This window comes from Lissotriton vulgaris, chromosome 1_1, assembly GCF_964263255.1.
Source record: "Lissotriton vulgaris chromosome 1_1, aLisVul1.2, whole genome shotgun sequence".
Taxonomy (NCBI): domain Eukaryota; kingdom Metazoa; phylum Chordata; class Amphibia; order Caudata; family Salamandridae; genus Lissotriton; species Lissotriton vulgaris.
In genome coordinates, this window is record NC_141685.1 from 2119602299 (window position 1) to 2119627970 (window position 25672).

At 48.5% G+C, this 25672-nt stretch overlaps 1 protein-coding gene across 3 annotated transcripts in view; it reads right to left on the bottom strand.

Moving 5' to 3' along the window:
- The window catches only part of ZFC3H1 (zinc finger C3H1-type containing), an 833014-nt gene that overhangs the window by 611987 nt on the left and 195355 nt on the right, over positions 1-25672 (bottom strand). For all 3 annotated transcript variants that reach the window (XM_086921759.1, XM_086921741.1, XM_086921749.1), the window contains exons 12-13: positions 20005-20151; positions 3221-3395 (exon numbers count right to left, since the gene is read on the bottom strand). In XM_086921759.1, coding sequence (XP_086777885.1) covers positions 3221-3395; positions 20005-20151 — 322 coding nt within the window. The remainder of the gene's footprint in view (positions 1-3220; positions 3396-20004; positions 20152-25672) is intronic.

The following is a 25672-nucleotide window of genomic DNA, read 5'->3' on the forward strand; positions in this document are numbered from 1 at the left end:
AACCAATTAGAATTGTAAATGACAATGCCATTTATTTAACGATTAAGCTATTGGCAAAGTAGATGACAATGTAATTTATTTAATATTTAAAAAAATTAAAAAAAATGTCATGAGCAATGCCAATAGCTCTACCTTCAATAATGCCGAGACCATTGCATTGTAAATGCTTGTTAAATCCGGTGTTTGAGAACAGCACTTTTAGAAAGTTGCTGTTCTCTTGTCTGACCATTCTGTGTACCTTGGCCTATTTGTGAATTGACTGTCTGGTTTGTGAGTGGCAGGGGCTGGGTGTCCATCTGCATCTACAATGATGGAAGGGGGAAGCACTTGGGCCTAAAGAGGGCTGTGCTGCTTCCACAATGCTGGCTCCACCTCATGCTGGGCGGCTGACGACCCTGCCCCTCTCGCTGAAAGGAAAGGAGAGGCCAGGAAAACAAAGTGCTTAAGGAACACCCAGAACTGGTTAAGACCGGGCTCAGAGCCCTCCGGCAAAAAGGGAACAAAGACTTTTAGGGGTATAAGTAGAGGACCTCAGACTACAGAATATTAGATCATCCTGGAATCAAGAAGGAAGCTCTGCCAAGGAGAAAGCTGGAAGACTGAACAAGGAAGACTGACCTGCTGTCTGCTTGTGGACTGACCTGCAGTTGCTTTGCAACCAAGGAGAGGGGAAGGACTCTGCTTTGTGCTCTGCCCCCTTGCTTGAAGGAATCTCCAAGGGCCTGAGAAAAGGCTGGCTCCCTGTTAAGTCCCAGGAGCAAAAGGACTTCACCCCAGCTTCCCTGAACTCTAAGAGAGTTCTGTTCTTCCCAGAGTACTTGGACCAGTTGTGGTGCCTCTGGAGGTTGTACCTGTGCTTGGGAAGCTGGAATTCATGATACTAAAGACTTTCTGCAAAGTTTCACGCATCGCTCCGGTGCGGAGCGCATCTCAGTCAGTGCGAGGAAATTCCCGCTGTCGCAAAGAAAGTCGCGGCGACTGTTGCCGCTGTGTTGGACCCGGCCTCGTGGCGTTGTCCTCTCTGATCCCCGCAACCCAAGAACTACTAGTGGACCCGACCCCAGCCCGCCCAGAACTGTACACGACCCCTCTACACCGGACCTGAGCCGATCTCCAGACCGCGTGCCTGCACCCGTGCACGTGACCATCAGACTCCATGTCTGGCCACACCGGCCGGCCGCCTTCTTCCCTTTCCGCAGCTCTTGGCCGACCCTGGCTGCAGACAGGCGTGTGCGTCCGGCCCAATCACACCTCCGGCCTCCTCCCGAGAAACTGGTTCCCCTCACACCTCTGAACTATCCCTGGGGGCTGGTTTCGATCACACCTTTGGCCTTCTAGCGAGCTGGCTCCAAACCTTGATGGGCGTCTGGGAATCCCTGGACGCACGGTCCAAAGCATCAAAGAACCAGCCGCCCAGACAATCGGCCGCCTGGCCTTCGGAACACCGGCCCCTGCCTATGAGGGTCCGGACATCAAGGGGCCCGTGAACTTAAGACAGCCTGCCTCACATCCTGCCGGCATTGGTATCCAGGACAAGAAAGCCCTGCTGATCTGATCGCGGCTGACCTTGAGGAAAACCGACTGACCCACCGAGCCCTGCTGACACTGTCGCGGCTCTTCCTCGAAGCTACGGAACTGAACCACCGAGCCCTGCTGACGCTGTTGCGGCTCCCTCTCGAAGAGAAAGACTTGAACCATCGGAGCCCTGCTGACCTCGTCGCGGCCCGCTCTTGAGAACAAGAGACTCGTGCTACCATCCTGAGCCCTGCTGACGCGGCTCCTCCTGAACTACGAGCACTGCAGTGCACTCCGGATCGAGCCCTGCTGACCTCGTTGCGGCTTGAGGAGCCCTCTGGTCCGGCTGGACCATCGACTCTACCATCACAAGTACCTCGAACCGAAGCGAGTAGGACAGCAAGTACCATCGGCAGCCTCCGTACCCCCCAGTTAGAGGATTGAGAACTGTGCGCAGGGTACGCTACGTACTGGCCGGCCCTTGAGACTGTCCCGCTTCCCCGTTCCCTTGTGTTACGAGACTTTCACGATCCCTCGATCGCTGAATATTGCTACTTTTTACCTTTGATAAAGTTCATACTGGATAAAGATCCAGGGTGTGGTGTCCGTTTGTAAGTGTGGTGTGCCGACAGTGTGTACGATCAGTCCTCCCCGGTGGAGACCCCTCCCTCGATAAGACTCGGCAGGAATTGTGGGAGAGGAGGGTCTCGGGTGGTTAGGAGAGCAATCTTGACGCCTGAGGTCACCCCTTCCAACACGCTGCAAGAACCAACACATCCTTCGCTTGTGGAACGCATCGCTCCGGTGCTGGAAAAGTACCATTGCTGCAAACATCGTCGCGGAGCCGGTCGTCACTGGGTGAGATTGTCACACCGCCTGTTTGCGGACTAAATCACGTCGCTGCGAGAGTCGTTGCAGAGACATGGCATCGAGGGGCCACGAGAGGAGAAGATAGACGTGGCGCCGCACTTGAGATAGTCACCGTACCGAAGATAGTCGATCGTACCTTTGTGAGCCCGTTCCACCTAAACCTGTGCACAGTAATCCACGCAAGGTATCGCATCCCTCCCCATACAGACCGGAGTCATCGCAACACACCCGCTGCGTCCAGCGGGGTTGTCGCATCGCCTCCCCAGATTCTCATAAGTGACGCATTGCTTGCTTTTCAACACTGCAGCTTTCACTTGGAACTTTTGTCGCATCTAAAGGTACTGTTGGCTAAAACGTGACAACTGTGGATTATTTTAACGCAACCTTAAGAACTCTTTTAAACATATTCTTGAACTGTGTATGTTTGATTTTGGGCGTTTGTGGTGTTTTTACTGTGTTACTGTGAGTGTTGGTACAAATACTTTACACATTGCCTTTGATAAGCCTCACTGCTCGTGCCAAGCTACCAAGGGGTGAGCAGGGGGTATCTAAAGAGTGATCCTTCTTACCCCGACTAGAAGCAAGGGTCCCTATTTGAACAGTGGTACCTAACTCTGCCAACTAGAGACCTCCAGATCTAACAGATTATTAAAGCCTTTTTACACTAATAATAAATACCTGAACTACACACAGTGCTCCTCGTTTTGGTACCCTATACAGAGAGCGAGCATCCTACAATGCTTACACTGCTTTTTATTCTTTAGGTTTGTCATATTTTACATTTTTTGCTGTTTTCTAGGCTATGCACTCAAGTTCAAACTTATTTAAGACTTACTTGCTCTTGTAGCTTTTTCAAAAAAATCCTATTTGCAGCGAGAATCTTTTCGGTAGCCTGCATCTGTTCAGATAGTTTTGACATCTTTGTTTCAGCTAGTCGTACAGATTCTTTTTTCTTTGCTTCCTGCTGCAAGAGGTGCTTAAGCACAGATTCATCCTTCATTAGGAGGATCCTACAAAAGAAAACATGGCTTGATTGTTAAACTGCACGAGAATAAGTGACTGGTTCAATTACTTCTACACTTGTGGGGGTTTCGAAAATGGAGGGTGCTAGCAATTGCCTTTTTTTTTTAGGGCAGGTCTCCCTTGCTCAAGTGAAACACTCATCACCCTCTACATTTTAGTGATTATCTTGAAGACAAGTGGAAAAGACAGTCACTTTTGAGATATTCAGCAAAATAATTTATTCATTTGAAAACAAGTGCACATTTAAATCTACAGCTCCACATGCTGCCAACAGATTGCTAAAGTAAAAATTTTCGTAAGCAGGAGGGCGTAGTGGTCGAACATATGCTGTGCAAAGACTGAATAACAAAGAGGTGGCTAGTGAGCAGAGACAGAACACATTTGGAACAATGTATTAACAGTATGCTCAGTTTGTTCCTTGGTGGGCATGAACGTGCACAAAATAATGCTCAGTAATAGTGTGAATTTAAGCCTTGGCAGCAGCTTTACAAATATTGAGAGTGGGAAATTATCAAAGAAATGCACTGTGCCTCCTTCCATGCGAGTGGAATGAGCTCTGGGAACATTTGGGTATGGCATAACAGATGAACGTATTTAACAATCTACCTCGTCAACCATTGCTTTGAGAAGGGTTCAATGTTGCTTGTTGATCTAGCTGTGTAAAAGCAACAGAGTATTTTGGTTTTCCTAATGAACAGCAAAATACAGTCCTCATTATATAGGATGACCATTTAGACATCTGATGTGTGTATTTTTTTGCAAACGATTGTGTAAGTAGGAAAAAGGTAAATCTAGAGTTGCTGACTTGAAATATGGATGCAAATGTTGCCAAATAACGTGCAAGACTAGCACAGTCTTATCTTAGTGTACCTGCAGAAACAGACAGTTCTCAGTATAACAAACTATTCAGAAAAGGGGGTGGTGATGAACAGAGTGTCTGAATTAAGCAGACCACTCTTACTCAGTCTAAAGATCAGGGCTTGATCCATCACCGTTATTTATCTCACTGCACCATCCCAGCTCAAAACCTGGCTATATGCAAATCAGTCTGTCCCTGGCCCAGTGCATCATGGGAACAGGGCAGACTAAACTACCAAGCCAATTCTTCACCACCCCCTTTTCTGAATCATTTTTGTCCACCATAAGCGTGGAAGGGTATACTCAGATGTGAGTCCCTTGCTCATTGCGCCATCAGGATTCAAGCAAGCCGGGCCGAAGATGGCTGAAATGCCAGAAACCGGTCCCCGGAAGCTTGTTTCCTTCCCGGTATAAGAATTGGCTTGGTAGTTTGGTCTGCCCTGTTCCCATGATGCACTGGGCCAGGGTCAGACTAATTTGCATATAGCCAAGTTCTGAGCTGGAATGGTGCAGTGAGCTAAAAAACGGTGATGGATCAAGCCCTGATCTTTGGACTGGGTAAGAGTGGTCTGCTTGGTTCAGGCACTGTTCATCACCACCCCCTTTTCTGAATCATCTCAGTATAACAAAGCCATATGTTCATTTAACTCTGGAGAGAGCCCCAAGTAAAAAAATTACCTTCAAAGAGCGGGGTGCAGTGGAAACAAGTGGTTTGAAGAGTGCCCCCATACAACGTTAAGGTCCCAGAAATAACAGGGCGCAGGCTAGGAGGGTTTACCACGTTTACCACAGACTTTTCATGAAGACTAACAGGAATTTTGAAGATCGAGCATCTGTCAGTTTTGTAGGTATGTAGCGGTTACCTCCAAGTGTACTTTTATTAGGGCTAGCACGAACATCTGCACCTGTAAAAGATAACCTCTGGAGTTCTGTACATTGCATGTTAAGGGCTGAATTCTCTGGCTAGAACAGTAAATTAAGTGTTTTAGCCACAGATGATACCCAACTGATCTCTTAGGATGTCAACACATTGAATTCAGGTTTTTTGCAGCTACTAAAACAGACTGCACAATTTGAGGTTGGAATGCAGTAACTGCACTTGATGTTGAGCACAGGTCTGGATGGAGCTGGAGCTTGAGTGGATGTAAAAACAGGTCAGTTAAGAGTACAACAGCGCACAGACCAACGACCAGAATAGAGAATTTATCCTAGCTTCACAGGTAGGTAAAAAGGTTGGGACCAATTGGTCCCTTCCCTGGGGTGGGTACACCCCGTTTTAGGCCACCCTCTAGTGGGAGGGGGCATGACTGTCCCTGGTTGGCTGATCTTCAGCACTCTGGGCAGAAGTGTTATAGGCGGAAAGGCGTACAATAGACCGCAACTCCACTCGCGACGAAAAGCGTCTCTGAGCGAGTGCCGCCTTGGAAATTCCAACGCGCAGAACTGATGACATTGCGCGTTCTCTTCTGTGGCGAATAGATCTAACCAAGGCTCTCCCCATTGCTGAAAGAGGTCTTGCGCCACGTCCGAGTTCAGACGCCATTCGTGATCCATCATGCACCGGCGGCTGAGTTCGTCCGCCCTGGCATTCAGAGAGCCTGCCAGGTGTTGAACCACCAGGGTCATGCCCTGATGTTCCAGCCACTGCCAGAGGCGCAGAGCCCCCTGGCATAGGGTCCACGACCCCACCCCGCCCTGTTTGTTGCAGTACCACATGGCGGAGGTGTTGTCTGTGAACACCTGCACTACACTCCCCCCAGACAGAGGGGAGGAATGCCTTCAGTGCTAGACGAATCGCCCGCAGCTCCAAAAGGTTGATATGGAGCCGGGACTCCGCCGGAGACCAGAGGCCTTTGATCTCCGCCTCTCCCATGTGGCCTCCCCAGCCCTGGAGGGACGCGTCCGTCATAACTACGTGCTCCGGGTGGTGTAGGGAGAGGGATCTGCCACTGACCCAGTCGAAGGTCGTGAGCCACCACTGCAGTTGTCTCGCAGTGCCCTCAGAGATCAAGACATGATCGGACAGGTTGCCCTGATGGTGGGCCCATGAAACTTCAGGTCCCACTGCAGAGCCCGCATCCGCCACCTGGCGGGATGCACCAGAAGGATGCAGGAGGCCATCAGCCCCAAAAGCCGCAGCGTCAACCTGACCGAGACTCGGGATAACGGCTGAAAGATGGGAATCAGAGCCTGTATATCCCGAACCCGCTGTTCGGGAGGGTAAACCCGAAACTGCGCCGAGTCGAGAACCGCTCCGATGAAGAGGCGCTTCTGAGAGGAACACAGGTGTGACTTCGGCACATTGATGGAGAACCCCAACAAATGCAGGAGGTCGGCCGTAGTCTGGAGGTGGCGGACGACTGTCTGGGTCGAGCCCGCCTTCAACAACCAGTCGTCTAGGTAGGGGAAAACTGACACCCCTAACCTGCGCAGATGTGCTGCGACCACCGCCATCACCTTCGTGAACACCCATGGGGCGCTGGTAAGGCCGAAGGGGAGCACGGTAAACTGAAAGTGCTCTTGGCCTACCGTGAACCGCAGGTAACGCCGGTGGGCCGGCAGGACGGGGATGTGGAAATAGGCGTCCTGCAAGTCCAACGCTACCAGCCAGTCTTCCGGGTCCAGGGCAGCTAGGACTTGAGCCAAAGTCAGCATCTTGAACTTCTCCTTCCGGAGGAAGCCGTTGACGTTCTGCAGGTCCAAGATAGGGCATAGGCCCCCTTTGCCCTTCTTGGGTACCAGAAAGTAGTGGGAGTAACATCCACATCCTACTTCCGGCCCAGGAAAGCGCTCGATTGGCCCCTTGGCCAAGAGGGCCGTAACTTCCTCTTGCAGAAGTTGCAAATGGTCCGACACCCGGTGGCATGGCTGGAGGGGTCGTCTCGAAGGGGAGGGAGTAGCCCCTTCCAACGATTTGCAACACCCACCTGTCCGAAGTGACAGTGCGCCAGTGGAAGTGGTGATGGCGAACCATGCCCCCCACTGGCGTCACATGGGCCTGAAAGCACTGACTATGAGGTTTTAGAGGCGGGTGAAGGTGTGGACTGGCCTCCCCGTTGTCCCCGACCGCTGCCACGGCGGTTTCCACGGCTGCCACCGCGTTGGATGTTAGTCTGCGGTGCGTGGCTGGCAGCACATGTAGGAGCGCCCCTTCCTTGGCCACGAAAGGAGCGAAAGACACCCGTTTGCTGGCGCGGGGCCGAGAGGCCCAAGGACTTGGCCGTAGCCCTAGAGTCCTTAAAGCACTCAAGAGCATGGTCTGCCTTGTCGCCAAAAAGGCGACGGCCATCGAACGGCATGTCCATAAGAGTGTTCTGGACATCGGACGAAAAGTTGGTGGACCTCAACCAGGCGTGACGACGAATCGCCACAGTCATTGCCATCGCTCTGCCCAGTGAGTCTGTGGTATCCAGCCCACACCGGATAGAAAACCGTGCTGCATCTCGACCCTCCGCAAGGATTTGTTTGAGTTTAGTCTGGACCTCCACCGGACTTTGTGGCAGCACGTCCGCGACCGTGTCCCACAGAGAGTGGGTGTAGCGGCCCAAGAGGCACGAGGTGTTGACTGACCGCAGTCCCAAACTCAGGGAGAATACTTTCTTACCGTATTGCTTGTACCTCTTGGATTCCCGATCGTGCGGGGCGGTCGGGAATGCGTTCAGGGAGTTGGGAGGCCTGGATGACCAGGCTTTCGGGGGTGGGGTGGATGGACAGGAAGCAAGGGTTGCCCGGAGCCGGGCTGAAGCGACTGGCCACGTTCCTATCTACAGCTGACCTGTAGCGGGCTTGGACCACGTGCTCAAAAGAACGTCTGACAAGGCCTCATTAAACGGCAGCAGAGGCTCAGCCGAGCTTGACTGCGGTTTAAGGACCTCAGTGAGGAGGTTAGTCCCCCACAGCCGCAACGGGGAGTTCCAGGCCCAAGGCCTAGGCCGCCCACGTCAGCACCACACTGTAGGCAGCCCCCTCCTCCGTAGCCACGGCGGGAGGGGAGACAAAACCAGTGTCTGGCGAGGTGTCCAGTCCACTGGCAGTCCCAAGGTCACCTGTCCAGTCCTGCTGAGACAGACACTCCCACGTCAGAGGGTCCTCAGACCCCTCCCAAACCCCCTAGTCACCCATCTCCTGGTATGCAGGTTCAAAGAATGAGGCCAGTTCGTGGAAGTAAAAGTCTCCATACAACGTCGAGAGAGGCGCCGCTCTGGTGCCGGAACCGAATAGAGGGCAGGATCGGGGACGGCGTCGCCGGGGGCGACACCCTAGTGGGCGGCACTGGTGAGGTCGACCGGCGGCGACGACCCGGAACCGGACCCAGTAAGGGCCTGCGGCGCCAGGACTGAAGTCGCCGCCGGGGCCAAAGAACCCGGCGGCGGCGGGCCGAAGCACCCGACCCTCTAGGCCCCCCCAGCCAGGGCCGCTGGGCACGAAGGCACCACAGAACCCGGTGGAGGGAGAGACCTCATGGCCATGAGGTACCGCTCGATCTCCTCTGGCGTCGCATCATGCCCAGGCACCGGAAGGTATGGGGCAGGTTGCGACGCCCGCGACTCTGTCGGAGCTGCGTGGGTTGTGTCACCCGAACCCCCGGCTGCGTCACTTGAGTGTCGGGGTGGGTCGGAATTTAAAATTCCAATTTTAAATTGTTTAGTACCCTTCTTGGAGCGAGACTGCTTCGCCCAAGACCTTTTTGTATCTCCCCTCTTAGCGCTGCTGTCTTTAGGCGCTCAGATCGAGCACAGCCACTTTGGCCGCCATCTTGGGTAGGGCAAGGCTGCCTGCCCAGGTGATCGCTCCTCCCACCCTCCTCCCACCTTGCTCTCTAATGGATAAAAGCAGCAGGCCCACCCGTCCGCGCAGCGGGCGCGCCGGCGGCGAGCCCGTCTGCGCCCGTCCGCGCCGGGACCGGGCCCAGGGCCACGACCCCTGCTCGGCCCATCCTGTACAAACGGAGTACTCTGCTGAGGCTTCGCCCAACTCATACCTCCCGCTGTACTAAATTTGATCTGACACTAACTCCCACGGGCGCCAATGTAAAGTGCATTCATTGTGATACCATCGTCCCCTTTAACAACTGCATCACCCACACTCAGGTCTCTAAGCAGGTTAAGGAGAGGCACATCACCATGGCCCTAATCAATGCGCGTTCTCTGGGCAAACACTGCCAAGAGATAGCGGACCTCATCATCGACTACAAATTAGATGCCCTGTATATTACGGAAACGTGGATGGACGAGGCATCTGCACCCGACTTGGTCACGGCAGTTCCACCTGGCTATAATGTTTATAGGCAGGACAGAGAGAGAAACAGAGGCGGTGGCCTGGCTATCATAGTGAGAGACCAATTTGAGGTCCGCACATCCCCTATCCCTGCCATGTCATGCGAAGCTCTACATTTTAATATAAAATTCACACCTTCTCTTAGCTTCAAGGGAGTGCTCCTCTATCGACCTCCTGGGGCTAGAGCAGCGTTCCTAACGAACTTAAGCACCTTAATAGAATCAATAGCCACAGATGAGTCCATTACTGTAATGGGAGATTTTAATTTTTATCTTGAACAAAATAATGATAAAGATACTATCACCCTTACATCAGACTTAGAAACTATAGGTCTTAAACAATTGGTCACGGCACCAACCCATCAGGCAGGACATGCGCTAGATGGCATGTTTACGAACGTGGAAGACCTACAGGTGACCGAAATCCTTCCCATGACATGGACCGACCACTCGGCCTTTTTCAGTAGGCTGACCATCAAAGATCCGTTCAGGAAGAAGACTTCCCACCCCAAGCCAAGCACTTTCAAGGAGTGGAAGGACATAAATTACAACAACCTAAATATACTTTTAAATAACACTAAACCTGAACTATCTAACGATCCCTGTATTTCTACTTCCCAATTTCATGAATGGCTGAGTGACGCCATGTCTCAACTGGCACCCACTCAAGAAACAGAAGTACGCCGACTGCTCAGTGGTACACAGAAGAGCTAAAAATACAGAAACAACTAACGAGAAACAGGGAAAGGTACTGGCGACGTACTTATGACAGTGAAAGTAAGAATAAATATAAAGAAGCTCTAACCACCTATAAAATTATGATCACGGCAGCAAAGAAGCACTTCTTCTCTCTGCACATAGAACAAGCTAAAAATTCCAGCAAACAGCTGTATAATATAGCTAAAACCCTATCAGGCAACACACCAGACTTAAACCCCCCCCATCACAATCACTATGTGATGCCCTGTCGGAGTTCTTCTTCACGAAGGTGAATAATATATACCAAGCTTTCACCTTGGAACCTAATACTAATGCTGCCCCCCCCTCGCAGACAGTCCTGAGTGATACCATGACTACTTTCAAACCTTTAACGACAGATCAAACAAAAACCATACTGAGGTCCACCAAATCAGGCTCCGCCTTGGACCCTTGCCCCACATCGGTGTTAGCCACGGTTTCAGACACAATTATTCCCATTATCACTCACGTCTGCAACATAATATTGAGCTCTGGGACTTATCCAGACTCCTTAAAAAACACGTTGATTAAGCCTTTGCTTAAAAAACCAAATCTTGACAGGAAAGATCTGAAAAACTACCGGCCTATAGCAAGTCTCCCTTTTTTAGCCAAAGTGACAGAGAAAACCATGAACCAGCAGTTGTCGGAACATATAGAGAGAAACAAGCTGCCTGATGATACCCAGTTTGGGTTCCGTAAATACCATGGAACCGAAACTGCTCTCATCAAAGCAGCGGATGATATTAGACTCATCCGGGACCAAGGAGGGACGGCCTTGCTGGTACTCCTAGACCTCTCGGCAGCATTCGACACGGTTGACCATAAGACCTTGGTCGACCGTGTCGAAAAAATGGGTATCCAGTCCACTGCGAGAAACCTGCTTGCCTCCTTCTTGGCTAATAAAACTCAGGCGGTCACTCTTGGACCATTCCAATCTGCCAACTTGTCGTTGCCGTGTGGGGTTCCTCAAGGCTCATCCCTTAGTCCGACACTATTTAACATCTATGTGTCGGACCTTGCTAGTGTCATCAAAGCACATGGGATGAGCCTAACCTCATACGCAGATGACACACAGTTGGTGTTGGCCATAAAGGGTGACGGACAGGACGTGGCAGAACGGTTCCAAAGAGGCATGACAGCTATCGGTGAGTGGATGGCAGGAAACTGCCTGAAGCTCAATTCCGAGAAAACTGAGGTTGTCATTTTTGGCAATCTCTCGCCATCCTGGCCGACTACTTGGTGGCCATCAGCATTTGGCACCCCACCTTGTCCTACCCCCAAGGTGAGAAATCTAGTAGTTACCTTTGACAACCAGCTCAACTTTATGGCTCATGCCAATAAGGTAGCGTCCACGGCCCATTTTAAACTCAGAATGATAAGGAAAATCTTGCCTTTTCTGCCTGACACGGCCGCTAAGACCCTGGTCACGTCATTGGTTTCAAGTTCACTAGATTACTGCAACGGACTCTTCCTGAATGCACAAGCCAGAGTCACAAAAAGTTGCAGACGGTACAGTATGCGGCCGCACGCCTGCTGTCCAAAAAACCAAAATTCGCACCCATCTCAGATACTCCGAGGACCTACCACTGGTTGTCTATCCAAAACAGGATAAAGTTTAAAGCAATGTGTACAGTCTATAAGGTAATGCAGGATCAGGGGCCTCGTTTCCTTAAAGATCATCTAATACCTTACAGTCCAGCCAGAAAGCTACGATCTTCATCACTTAATCAATTAGTGGTCCCACGGAGCAGAACAGTCACATGGGGTGACCGCCGCTTCCTAGTTGCGGCCCCCAAAATCTGGAATACCCTACCATACCACGTCAAAGCCAGTCCATCACTCTTACAGTTTAGAAAAAACTGTAAGACGTGGTTATTCAACCAATAATACAGTACACCCACCGTATACCTCACCTCTAAGGAATGACATTCTGCAGTCTAGCGCCGAGACACCCAAGGGTAATTGTTCGCGCTCTATAAGTGTCAGTAAATAAATAAATAAATGACGCCTTTCCGATCTCTCATGCCTCTTACCTGAGGATCTTGATCCTGAAGACCGATGCAGACTCTCGAAGATACGAGGGCTCCGACCCCGCGACCTGTCCCTCGACCTCCTGTGGGACCGGGACATCGAACGGCGCGGGCCGACTGCCGGAGCTCAAGTTGCTTGCGGGACCGCTCCCGCCTAGCCTTAGACGTCAGGGCCCGGCAGTCAGAGCAGGTTCGGTCGTCGTGGTAGAGGCCTAGACACTGAAGACACCGGCGAAGAGGGTCGGTAACCGACATCAATCAGCTGCACTTGGAGCAGGATTTGAACCCGGGCATCCCTAACGGCACCGTCCGAGTCAATCGACTCGAAAAACAGATCAAAAAGATCAACGTTTTAGTCAAAAAAATGACTAAAAGGGTACTACTTCTCCGGATCTGCGCTTAGCTGGCGTGGAAAAAAAAAAAGAACTGACATTAGCGCGCGAAGGTGGCGTCCAAGTACTCTGGCGACGTCATCCCGGCGGAAACTACGCCATCAAACTACGCCGACGACGGACGCAGAGCCGCAGATGACACCTACCAACGCGCAGGGGCACTGCTACGCAAATGTTTCCGGATCCAGTCTGACCCCTGGGGATATTCTAAGGTAAGGAATCTAATACTAACCTGCTTCTTTCAGATGTTAGCCTATGGCGAGTAGGGGGCCTTCGGTTGGTGGCTGCTAGCAGGCAAGAGCAAAAAATCAAGTTGGGGGAATGAACCACTTGTCCTGTGTCCCAAGGGTCTATGATAATGTGTGGGGGGTCATGATAGTAAAAAAAACCTCATATGCGAACACTAGTATCAAGCGGTATATCTTGATTCTCCGCTATTTAGTGTCGCAGCAGCATCATTGGGTCTTTTCCTTTGTATATTATGCTGACATCTCTAGAGGCTTTCGTCAGGACCAAGGTGCTCAAGAGTATTAACTGGCTCTTAAAGGACAAAGTGGCGCAGTAACCACTTTACTTGTTCTGACTCCGGTCACACGAGAACCGGAGTCAGAACAAGTCGCTTGAAAAGGCAACGCCGCAAAAGGTATGCCGCTCGGACCCGATCCCTCGATGTAATCCCAGTAATTATGAATTAAGATAAATTATCTAAAAATTAAAGTCCCCCCAACTTTATTTTTTGCTCTAGCCTAAGGAAGCTGAATGAACTACAATTCTTTTTCCCTCCCTTGATTTTGAAATGCTAGAAAGCAAGCCACTCTGCTGTGGGAACTGAGCTCCTGATCACTTACAGAAGGCTGTCAGGCGCCCAATGTATTTCAATGGGAAAGCTGTGAGACGAACAAAGGCTGCAAGCTCGGGAACGGAGATACTTCAGGTGCGACCACCACTTCGAGAGGCAAGTTGGGAAGCTGTATGTTAGGTAGACACCCAGGAGTTGGGCACAAGGGGGGCGTGGGGCACCGGGTGCAGGGGTGTCTTTTGGTGTCGGGAAATCTTACCCTCTGCTGGTCGCGGTTGGAGGGGTCCCTGGTTGTGATGCTGCAGGCATCGTCAGGAGCGTCAAGGAGGGTCTTGGGTGCTGGATTCGTGGTCAGTCGCCGGGGGGACGCTCTCGTTGTCTTTTTTCACTCAGGCGCAGGCCGGGCTCGGCGGGTGCAGTGTGCGCTGGATTTGCGGTTCCTGGCCGGCACCAGGGGTTGTTGCGGTTTGAGCAGAACCACTGCTCGTGGGAGTCCTAGTCTTTGGATGAGCAAAGCAGTCAGGTTTTTGAGGTTGCTGACCACAGCAGACACCAGGGTTTAGCAGGAGCAGGTTTGAGGGTCGACAGGCCAGTAGGGTTGGGGGGCCAAGTCAGTTAGCAGCTGCACGGCAGGTCCTTCTTGTAGTTTCGGGATCTGAGGAAGGAAGGTTAAGGGTGACACTAAATACTAAATTTAGGGGCATTACAGGTAGGGGAAAGTCAGGGACCAATGGGTCACTTCCCTGGGGTGAATACACCCGCTATCTTGCCACTCTAGTGGGAGGGAGGAAGGAAGGAGCCTGTCTCATTGGGTAGGGCTCCCCATCCTCAAGATGGCGAGAGCCCGGAGTTGTGCTTCACCTCGCCTCCCCCACCTGAGTGGTGGAGTTAGCAGAGGCTGGCATACCCCCTTTCCTCACTTAGGTTTTCCAGCTGGTCTTCCTGCCAGAGTGGGGGTCAGAACCGGTGGGGGCCAGTTGCGGAGTACAGCAAGTGGCCTGGAGAAGCTCACAAAGGCGGTATGCCTTTGAAGCTCTCCCTGCCCATCCTGGGGGTGGAGGCCTAGCACCTCGCCCCAGGATGTGCATTGTTGAAGGCCCACAAGAGCAGATGTGTCTACCCAGAGGTCCAGCAACATGTCTGCTGGGTGACAGCCTAGGCAGCTTCTCAGTCAGGACGCTGGTTGTGGGTTAGTTTCAAGGGGCAACTCTAAATTGCCCTCTGTCGTGCATTTTACATTAAATCCCACACTGGCATCAGTGTGGATTTAATGTGCTGAGAAGTTTGATACCAAACTTCTCAGTCTTCAGTGTAGTCATCATGGTGCTGTGGAGTTCGTGATGACGACCTCCCAGAACCATATACTCCTAATGGCAGCACTGTGCTTACAGTGCCCAGGAATGGAACCGGGTATTTTAAGGGTACAGGGCTCATGCCCTTGTACTCTCACCACTGGCATAGGGCACCCAGTTAGAGGGGTGACTGAGGTATGCCAGGGCAGTGGGTTGTGGGCATGGCACACAGGGATGTGTGCCAAGTCGACTCTTGATTTTGTTATGCACCCAGACACTCAGCCTGCAAAGGCAGTGTGTGTGTGTGTGTCAGTGCACAGGGCCTCTAAGGGTGGCACAATAAGTGATGCAGCCCTTAGGGGCCTTCTGTGGTCACAGGGTGCTGGGTACCATTTACCAGGGGCTGACATGTGGCCAGAGATTCCAATTGGGTTTAGGCTTCAATACAGTTTTTAGGGAAGGAACACAGGCCCTGGGTACCTGATTGTCAGGAGCCCAGGGCACACTCAGTCAAAGGGCATCAGCAATTCAACAAAAAGTGGGGGCATACCATGCAAGAGAGATGGCACTTTCTTACAGCAGGCAAAAGAAAATAAGAGTTGAAGACCTATATTTTTCCTCCCAAACCGAAGAATGACTAACAGCAAAGATTTTGAGGGCCGGAGTGACCTAACCGGATGATCCAGGATAAATCTGTTGGAAAGGTACGGAGGGCCTTTACAATAGAAATCTATATGAATAAGAGCCTTTGAACCAGACATGTTCTTATCATAGGTAACCAGTGCAGATGTTTTGAAGTTGGCAAAATGTGGGCTCTCTTGGGGAGGCGCATCATAAGTCTAACCACAGCATTCTGCTCTAGCTGAAATGTCCTCAGGAGTTAGGCAGGCAGTCCGCAGTAAACTGAGTTGCCCTAGTCCAATCTTGAAATGGGAAATAAAGGATTTGAGAAGGTTGGTGCAATGGCGAGCGGGGGGGGGGGGGTATGGCTGTAGGAAACTGGGACTTTGTGGCAGTTGTCCCTCCACTTTTAGTCCCCTTTTTATTAGCTGCTAGATGCCGGTTTTTGACACTGAATGCACAAAGGCCTGCTAATAAAATCTCAGTGCCAGTGCTCCTTTAAGACAAAGGGATGTCCGATTCTTTACAACTGGCAAGGACTTTAGCACCCCTCTTAGTCCCTAGTAAATGGTACCCAAGGTACCTAGGGTATGGCTACTAAAGAGGGTCTCTAAGGGTTGCAGCATCGCCTTTTCGACCCTAGGGGACCCACAGACTGTTTCCACACAGACTGCCATTGCTTGCAGACTGCGTGACATGGTGCAACCCAGGTTTAAAAACATGACCTAGCACACTCCTGTATGGCTATATGCAAGTCACCCTTTTTTTAGGAGGCCTTGGAGTACTAATCAGCAACACCAATGGGTTTAGGCTCCCAACAACAAGGCAAAGCCTGAATTAACTAAATAACAAAATGATTGCTATTTTATCTTAATGGCCATCCACTAATTGACACAAAACAAAAAGTGAAGTAGACTGCTATTTCCGTCTGAATTAATCAAATTGAACCAAGTTGAACCTATTAGACGCTAACACCAAGGAATTCTGGAGTAAGTGCACTTGTAATGTACCCTAATTTAGCCAGTGACGTCAAAATAGAATACAGGACTAAGCCTTGATTGTATCCAACCATAGGTACACAAGACCTCGATCAATCTTATATACACAAACAGCGCCCTGGATTCTTCAAGCCACATGTAAGCTAAAACCACCAGTGTGAATGGGAGAATGCTAGCGTGTTCTTGATCTGATTTCTGTGCATTAAGTGCTAATACATAGGTTATGTTTTCCGTTGTAGTGTCCTGCGACTGGGTTTTTCACAAGTAGGTAAGAGATGCTCCTGACAAAAAGAGTGGGGAGGTAGGCTGTTAAGAGGAATGAGACAAATTAGGTTATTATTTCCTTTCCCCCACAGATCGACTTTATGGTCCTGATGAGAACTCTATAAACCAGTTAAAGTTCGAAACGCGTAGACCAATTTTCCAGCCATAAGATAGTCTGAACTTTGGTCTTAAAAATACAAATTAGATCAAATTGTTTTTGATTTTAGTTTATATGGCATTGTAAAGGAATGATGCCAAAAGTTTCCGATTAATGTAAATATATTGTGTGTTTTTTGTGGTGAATGTGTGGAGTGGTTGTGACTGAAAGTGAGACAAATTTGGAGTGCCTATGAGTGTATTGTACATTTATGTAAATTGTATATTATATGTATTTTTATTGCTGCAATGTTGTGAAAAATAATGAAAAAGGATGAAAAAAGAACAAAATTGAATGAAAAATGTGATTTTGAATAAATAATCTCAAACTTGATTAATTCAGATGGAAATAGCAGTCTACTTCACTTGGAGTACTAAGGCAGGGAACATTATAGCACATGTGAGGACATATCTGCATTAGCAGATATGCCCCTTTAATATCTAGGTCCAATGCTGGATATTACAAGTGAGACGGGAAACCATCTTAAGGTGCGTACAGGCTACTGGTTAAAATGAGTTTCCCAGCTACATATTGGTACTAAAACACCTTATTATAAACCCACACACTGACTTCAGTGATTGACTTGTTAATATGTGCACCCAGAGGGCACCTTAGAGGTATCCCATGAACCCTACTAATCCGTTGGTGTGCTGGCTAGCTGTTCCTGTCCAGCCTGCCACCACAGACTCGTTTATGCCCTCACCCCGCCTCCCCCTCCAGGGGGTGAGATCTCTGCTCTCTTAGGTCAGATTTATGCCTGCTCCAGCAGGATAGCTAGTGAAATAGCATGTTAAGGCAAGGAGTTTCAAAGAGCCTACCGCCGTTGATATGCAAGCCTGGTTTACCCCAGAGCTAGGAGTTCAAGTTGAAGTTCAGGAATTTGTATAGCGCACTACTCACCCAGAGGGTCTCAAGGCGCTTGGGGGAGGGGGTGCATTATTTATCGAATAACCAGGTTTTAAGTTCCTTTCTGAAGGAAATGTGGTTCTGAGTGAGGCAGAGGTGAATGGGGAGAGAATTCCAGGTCTTGGCCGCCAAGTAGGAAAAGGATCTTCCTCCCATGGTGGATCTATGGATGCTCGGAACTGCGGCGAGGGCTTGATTGGAGGATCTTAGTTGGCGGGTGGGTGTGTAGAAGGACAGTCGTGTGTTGAGGCATTCGGGTCCTAGTTTGTAGAGGGCCTTGTATGCGTGGGTGAGGAGACGGAATGTTATTCTCTTGTTGACGGGAAGCCAGTGGAGGTCTTTCAGGTGACCGGTAATGTGATCTTGGCGAGGGATGTCCAATATGAGTCTGGCTGATGCGTTTTGGATGCGTTGGAGTTTTTTCTGTAATTTGGCTGCCATGAGGGCCAATTGGCACCAGGACAAGGGGTAAATTAACTATGAAAGGAGGCATGTTGCAACACCAGGCTAACACCCCTAAGTTGGGCAGGCTGAAGTTAACACAAATGAATTCCATCATCTTGTGTGTGATGTAATTAGGAACTCGGACAGGTTGATGCCCACTCTCCATAGAAAGTGGTCATCTAGGGGGTGTAGCGAGCCCAGAGGTAAGTAGCACATTGGCTGCTACCCTTAACGCCCCTAAATTGAGTCTCCGGACAACAGGAAAATCGGATTCAATTACCTGCAACTGATGTAGAGGGGGACCCAAAAGAGCGAAAACTTTAGACATGCTTCAAAGATTGTTGCAAAACCCTGCCAGGCTGACTGCACTTCCACCATCGCTGGGATCAACTTCGCCAAACGATGGAAACCCTCCCAAAAAACCCTTGAAGAACTTCAGGATCCACCAGGCCAGCATAGAGGGGCTCTGCTGCCGTATTCCCCTTTTCACCAGGTCCCCAAGACCCAGAGTGACCCTCTGACCAATCGCAACCAGACTCCTCAAAGCACCCCTGCTCGACAGTCAGTCTCAGGCAACATGCCAATGTGGTAATAAGACCCTCGAGCACTAAGCCCACACTTTGGTTTAGCCAGACTGGTCCCCAGTCGCACTTGGTCTTTCTGCAGGGACAGAGTCTTCCACAGTGCAACCCCGCTGGACAAAGCCCCACTGCCCTCGAGCCCCCCAGCCCAAGTGGACCAAAGGTGTCCCTGTGTGCCCAAGATACGAGGCCTCCTGTAGACTGAACAGGACTGGCCCCTGAGAACCCACATGCAGTACTGTTTCCCATTGACTTGAACAGGTCACCCTACGCCGAAAAGCACCTCTGCACCCAGATGGCCCAGACCAGACCAAGGTGACCTGTTAAGGCAACTATGGGGCAAGTTCCAAGGAAGCACCAAGTCATGAAAAACAGTCCTGCAAGACGGTACCAAGTCGCCAAATGCAGTATATTTTTTCCCCCAATAGGATAACCTTACCGCTTTAAAAATCACCAACTCGAAAGGTACTTACTTGATTACGATGATCTTGTGTCAAAATTTATACAAATCGGTGTGATTTTTATAAATTGATGTCAGATTTCTTTGAGTGTATGTCTCCCTTGCAGACTGTGTGAAATAAATGCTTAACACTAACCTTTGATAAGCCAAAACTGCTCGCCAACACCGCCACAAAAGAGCATTTGGAATTAATTTAGCCCAGACAAACCTGTAAGGATTGCCTGGACTCTGCACAGTATATCTCATTTAGGTGTACTATGTAGAGAGCCAGCTACCTACAGAACAGAGGTAACAGGGAGCAGGCAGGGATCCACAAGTAGGAGCAACAGGAGAGCGGGCAGAAGAAAAGAGGAGCCACAGGGGAAAGGCGCGTGGGGCGGGGAGGTGGGGGGGGGCAGCAACTGGGAGTGGGCAAAAAGGGGGGGGGGAACAGGGAGCAGGTAAGAGGGTGTAAAAAAATAGAGCAGACGGGGAGGGGAGCGAACATTCACTCGTGGAGCACCCAACCAAAAAGAAAACAGTAGCTCTTAACCGGGAGCATGAGAAGGAGTCAGCCAATCAAAAGGATAACTGGCAGGGAGAAAGACGTAAGTAAATGAGTGACTAAGAGACCCCATGGAAGATGGAAGAGAGGTGGGACCTAAGCCGATGGGGGAACGGGGGAGAAGCATCAGGAGCTAAGGTGTTCAAATGAATATTCATTCCGTCATCAACTACGATTGTTAAAAACCCTTATATAAAGTTCATTTAAAAAAAAAATCATTTCAAATCGATACTTACTTATGTTTCCGATGTTTTGCTTCCGCTTCTGTAACATGAGTAGCGACCATTGTTATTCTACCAGTACCATCAATTTCCACATCAGAGTTTGCAGGAGAAGAGTTTGTCCTCAAATGATCACATTTTATTAAGCGCTGCTTCTCTCGACTGGTAAAAAAAAATTTAAAAAACATTTTTCGCTTTAAGAAGATGTTTGAAAATATGAACTGATTCTGAACATGCAATGTACTGTAGACAAAACACTTTAAAAGGCCTGCAGAAATAAAGGAGTTTCTAACCTTTTCCAACTCACTGGATGCTTGGAAGACCCAAGTAATCATGCTAAAAATAGAAATGCTACTTATTACCATAGCGTGTAGTGCTGTAGATTCACATGCTTCGCATATTACTGCGATCCAGTGCTGGCTTGGACATTTCTATGTTATTTTATGCGTAGTCTCTCGATTCACAAGATGTGGTGACACTCCTGTTGGTGTGCACTACATTATATATATTACAGTGGAAAGAGTAGCAACAGAAAAGATCCACGATAGTTACAAAATATTAATTCTGGTAGCAAAGAAAGACACGTTTCAACCAAGTTTGTGGTCGGACATACATACATACATGTCCCTAGATATAAGTTTTATTTCTTTAATAACTACAAAACTACTCTACAGATTAACACCAAATTACAAACAGGACTCTTTCTGGACCAAGATATAGCATTCTGCCAAAATTGGTGTGAAACCAGTCAATGTTTCCGCCTGTAGGCGTGTCTAGAAATTGCAAAATCCCCAGACATTGCAAGGGGAAAAAAAAATTTTGACCCCCACTTGATGAATTTTCCCCGAAACTTTCCATGCAGAATTAGGCAAAGTAGGGCATTACTTTTGGAAAATATAGTAAAGATTCGTAAAACTGCACCAAAGTTATTAGCAAAAAAAATAACTTCATCTATGGGAAAAATTGTGTTGTTGATGCAGCCACGCATTCAATTATATTGCAAGCCTTAACATGGTCTTTATCACGACCGTGTCCGTACCATAGATGTCTTTACAACAACTTTCAGTGTAAAGGCAAGATTGGTAAAGGTTACAAGTCAGCCCCCCACACCAAGCCCTAAAACCCGGCCCCCACCCCTGAAAAAGACCTTGCCTCTAGCCCTAAAAGCACTCCGCCCTGAGCCCTTAAACCAACGCCCAGCCCTTAAACTAACGCCCAGCCCTTAAACTAACACCCAGCCCTTAAACTAACACCCAGCCCTTAAACTAACACCCAGCCCTTAAACTAACACCCAGCCCTTAAACTAACACCCAGCCCTTAAACTAACACCCAGCCCTTAAACTAACACCCAGCCCTAAAAACGACACCAGCCCTAAAAACGACACCAGCCCTAAAAACGACACCAGCCCTAAAAACGACACCAGCCCTAAAAACGACACCAGCCCCCCGCCCTGAGCCCTTAAACCAATAGAGCCCTTAAACCAATACAGAGCCCTATAAACGACACCAGCCCCCCCCCCCGCCCCGAGACCCAAAACCCAACCCTAACAAGCATTTGCAATGCAATAGGTCTCGCAGTTACGAGAGTTTCAGCTATTGGCATTGTAAATAATGCCTTTTATTAATGTTTTTAAAACAAACAAAAAAAAGTAATTACTGGGAATGTCAATAGCTCAAACTCTCAAATGCGAGACCTATTGCATTGCAAATCCTCGTTTAGTTATGCCTACAGACAGCTCAGATTTATTTTGGTTCTGGGGAGGTGATCCTATGGGATAAACCTAGTTTGATAAAAGGAGCAAGTGCAGATTATAGACAGGATGAACGGTGTTGGGCATATCACAAGATGAGGAGAGTTAGCTGTCAGATGGTTGCAAGAGGGGCATGAGCAGCCTAAGTATTGGTGGGAAAGGGGGTCAGTCACATGTGAGACCAGAAGCAGTGTAGACTGCATGGAGAAAGGCAAGCCACTCTTGACAATCGTGGCTTGAATATATACAGTTTTCTCTTAAAAGTGCAATGATACTTGCACTCCCACACTTGCTTTAGGGATCCACCTTCCTTGCTGTAAGTAGACCTCTCATGGTACTTCTCATCAGGTCTAGTCAGAGGTACCACTTTTAGGGCCCACTTAATCTGAATTCCTGCTATTCTGAGTTGTAAGTCTTCTCAGCTGGCTACTGAAATGGAATCTACATGTCAGCAGGCCTGCTGAATTTTGAAGGAAATCTCATAATTAAGGGTTCACAATTGAGCTTTGTGAGTTCAATGCACTCTGCTCAGAATACTACCACTTTCTGTGATTTAATGAATTGTTCTATACTATCTCCTGATCACTTCGAGACAATGCAAACTCTGGGAATACACCATACAAACGCTCTCAACATAACAGATGACCAAATAGTTACCATTTTCTTTTTACAACACGTTTGTTCCATTGTCTTAAACCAAGCCCCTTGGGCTACTTACCCAGAATAACTGATGGGAAAAAAATAGTTACGGCTTATAGCACTGAAAGTTAAATGAATCGGTCATCCTTTCTGGTTGAAATCCACTCCAAGACCTTCACTCCACTACAAATCCTATTTTTTACTGTGACATGCATGATGAGCTGCAGAGCAGCCCTTTACTGGAAGACAGAGTACTATACAAATCATCTTAGGAGGCATTCCCCGGAACTGTATTTTATATATAAAGCATAATTTGACCAAATAAAAAAGTACATTTGCATATTGCAGATTCACGTCCAACGTGTGTCTTGGTGCTTTCAATAGAAAACACAAATGCTTCCTCTTAGCCCATTCATCAACACTCATTCATCAAACCAAGACGCATGAAAGGCTAAGCAGAACCACCAAGAGTCGAATCAGGGAATATCAGGTGAAGCACAGATCCCTGTGGTTAAGGCATTAGTCACTGAGCCACAGACATTTAAATAGAAACTTAGCTTCAGATCTATGGAGCTGCAAAACCCTAGCCATGCAAACTAATAACATGCCCTGATTGTACAGAGTGTTAAATTGCTATAAGTGTAAGGGGCAGAGGTACCTAACTCCATACACATTATTTCTACATATATTTTGTTTTTGCTTTCCAATTATATCATATGATAAATCACTTAGCTTTACTTTTGCAGATAAACAAAATACCATTAAGGAGGCTTTTTCTTTGCACGGGGGCTTGGGCAAAGGGACCATAGATCATGATATTTGAGTGGAAAATATTAGGTCAAGAGCGCAGCCTCCTGTGATTCAGGCTAGTTTAGTTATGAATCCTTAAAAAACTGTTTATAATGAAAATGGCAGTTCACTGCTATCTACAGTGCAGTAAACCGGACACCATAATAAGGTTACAGATGGATTATTGTTCTATCACATAACAGAATTTGTCAACCAATTGGAATGAAGTACTAGAGCGCAGCCAAATTATCCCCCGTTACATCCATCAGGGTGTGTTAATATGTCAAAGGTCAAATCTAGCTATTTCATCATTGATCGTCTCTTCCAGGCAGGAGCAGACCAGAGCTTGTACTACAGCTACTTATGTTCCAGCAATCAAAGCATTAATAGTTCTTTTGATATTTTTTTAATAGGATTAATATTTCTAAACATTTTAAGCGAGTCTTTGTGATTATCTGTTTTAATTGTGTTATAAAACATCGAATTTAAGGAGAATTGATAGAGAACTAAAGTAATATATTTTGTGATTAAATATTATTGAAATCTACATTGTGATATACACTTCTGCAATGACCTACATGAAGAAATCATGACTCAATGCTAAGAAAAGTAGGTGGGTGCAGTTACATCGTTTTGCATGTGTATCAGGATGCATGGTTTCGGCATGATGTGTGGATCCCGCTAGCGAAAGTTTAATTTTTGTTTTTCACATCTCTCCTACTTCCAATCCTCAGGATGCAAGTGTCAGATGCCAAGCGAGACAAGCATTCGGATATGAAACCGGTTCTGCTTTTTTAAACCCTGACTTTGCAAAAAACAAAAGTTTCCTTGACGCAGCAGTTTATGGTGGTTGTCTCATTTCCTAAGCGTGCACATGCATGACAACATAGGTGCGAACATGCATCTTACACATTAACATGCTTCAGGAATTACGCAGACATGATTTTATTAATTCATTTTTTAATTCTGGAATTCGATGTCACCATGTGATTGGCTTTCGTACAGCTGTGAAGCTGCCAGCTGTGACGTTAAGACCACCTCCCAGACAGCCGATGCGCCACACTAGGCAGAAAACAGGAGATTTGGCTCAATGTTAAAAGGAGCGAGTGCGAGGTAGCTATTGCTATTTTTACCCAAGCCATTAAGTCAGTCTAAAAGCTGCTGAGTATAACGTGTTATCATTAGGCGAGAGTCTGTGCTGTAAACCATCAGTGAGTGCGCTTCATCCACCCAGAAACCAAGGTGTAATTTACAGCACCTGCATTAAATGGCCAATTGCTTTCCAGGTGGGAACTAGTCAATTAATCTAACGCAACTCTCATGACACCCTTTCTGTGGAGGTGCCGAACGGAACCGTGAACTCATACCATTAGCATTAAACACTACAAGAACAGAATCATAAGAAAAGTTTTGAGTTGCAACTTCTGGCTAAAACGGCATCTGCAAAATACATTAACAAGTAATCACAAATCTATAACCAAAAGAACAAGGGTGCGAGTAATGTGCGCGAGCAGCCCACCACTCTTTCCTTCTTTCATTCAGTTGCTTCCCTGTGAAATGGATCCAAAAAATAAGAAGCCTGCGAGTGGTGCGTGTGTGCGCCACATGGTTTCAATTATCGCACCCGTGTCTTGGCGCGATAATTGAAACCACATGGCTGCGGTGCGGGTAAGAGACACGAATAGGCCATGGGCAGAGCAATGCGCCAGCCTTAGACCAATTGCGTGCGGTCTGCTAAAAAGACGCACACAAAGGCCAATAGCGTGGGCCAAAAGGATAAGCACACGCACATGCATGTGCGATTCCTAGGTTAGTTTTGAAACCCCTTACAAGAAGTCTCACGATGCATGAGCAGTGAGGCGCATTGCAACGCTAGGCACGAGAATTAAAAAAACTACCCTGTCCACCTGCCCAGAGTCCTAAAACTCATCCCCTAGCCTTGAAATTTACCCCGACCGCAGCCCTATAACACCCAGCCACCGCCATGAAACAGATTACAGCCCCAAAAACGAATCCGGCCCTAAAAAAAAATAATCCAGCCCCGTGCTTTAAAACTGGCCCCTGCCCTAAACTACCCCGACCCCCGCCATGAGCCCTAAAACCTGGCCACCATCCCTACAAACTACCCAGCCACCATCCCTACAAACTACCCAGCCACCCTCCCTACAAACTACCCAGCCACCCTCCCTACAAACTACCCAGCCACCAATCCTCAGCCAAAAAACGACCCCAATCCCAGCCCTACTCTCCAAGCAGTATTCCGATCCCTCCCATTACTTCCATTCTCTCCACTCATCCCCTCTGAATTTGGAGAGCTGACTGCCTTTACCACACATAAATGTGGCAACTGAATGAGTTGTAAATGCAGTTTCCCCAAAAAATTGGTCCTAACGGGTGCAAAGAGAACTTATATGGGAAAAAAAAAATGTGTCACCGGCAAAAAAAACGAAACAATCTTCGAGGCAGGAGGGCGGTGCATGTAAATTACAGCGCACTAAGAACTG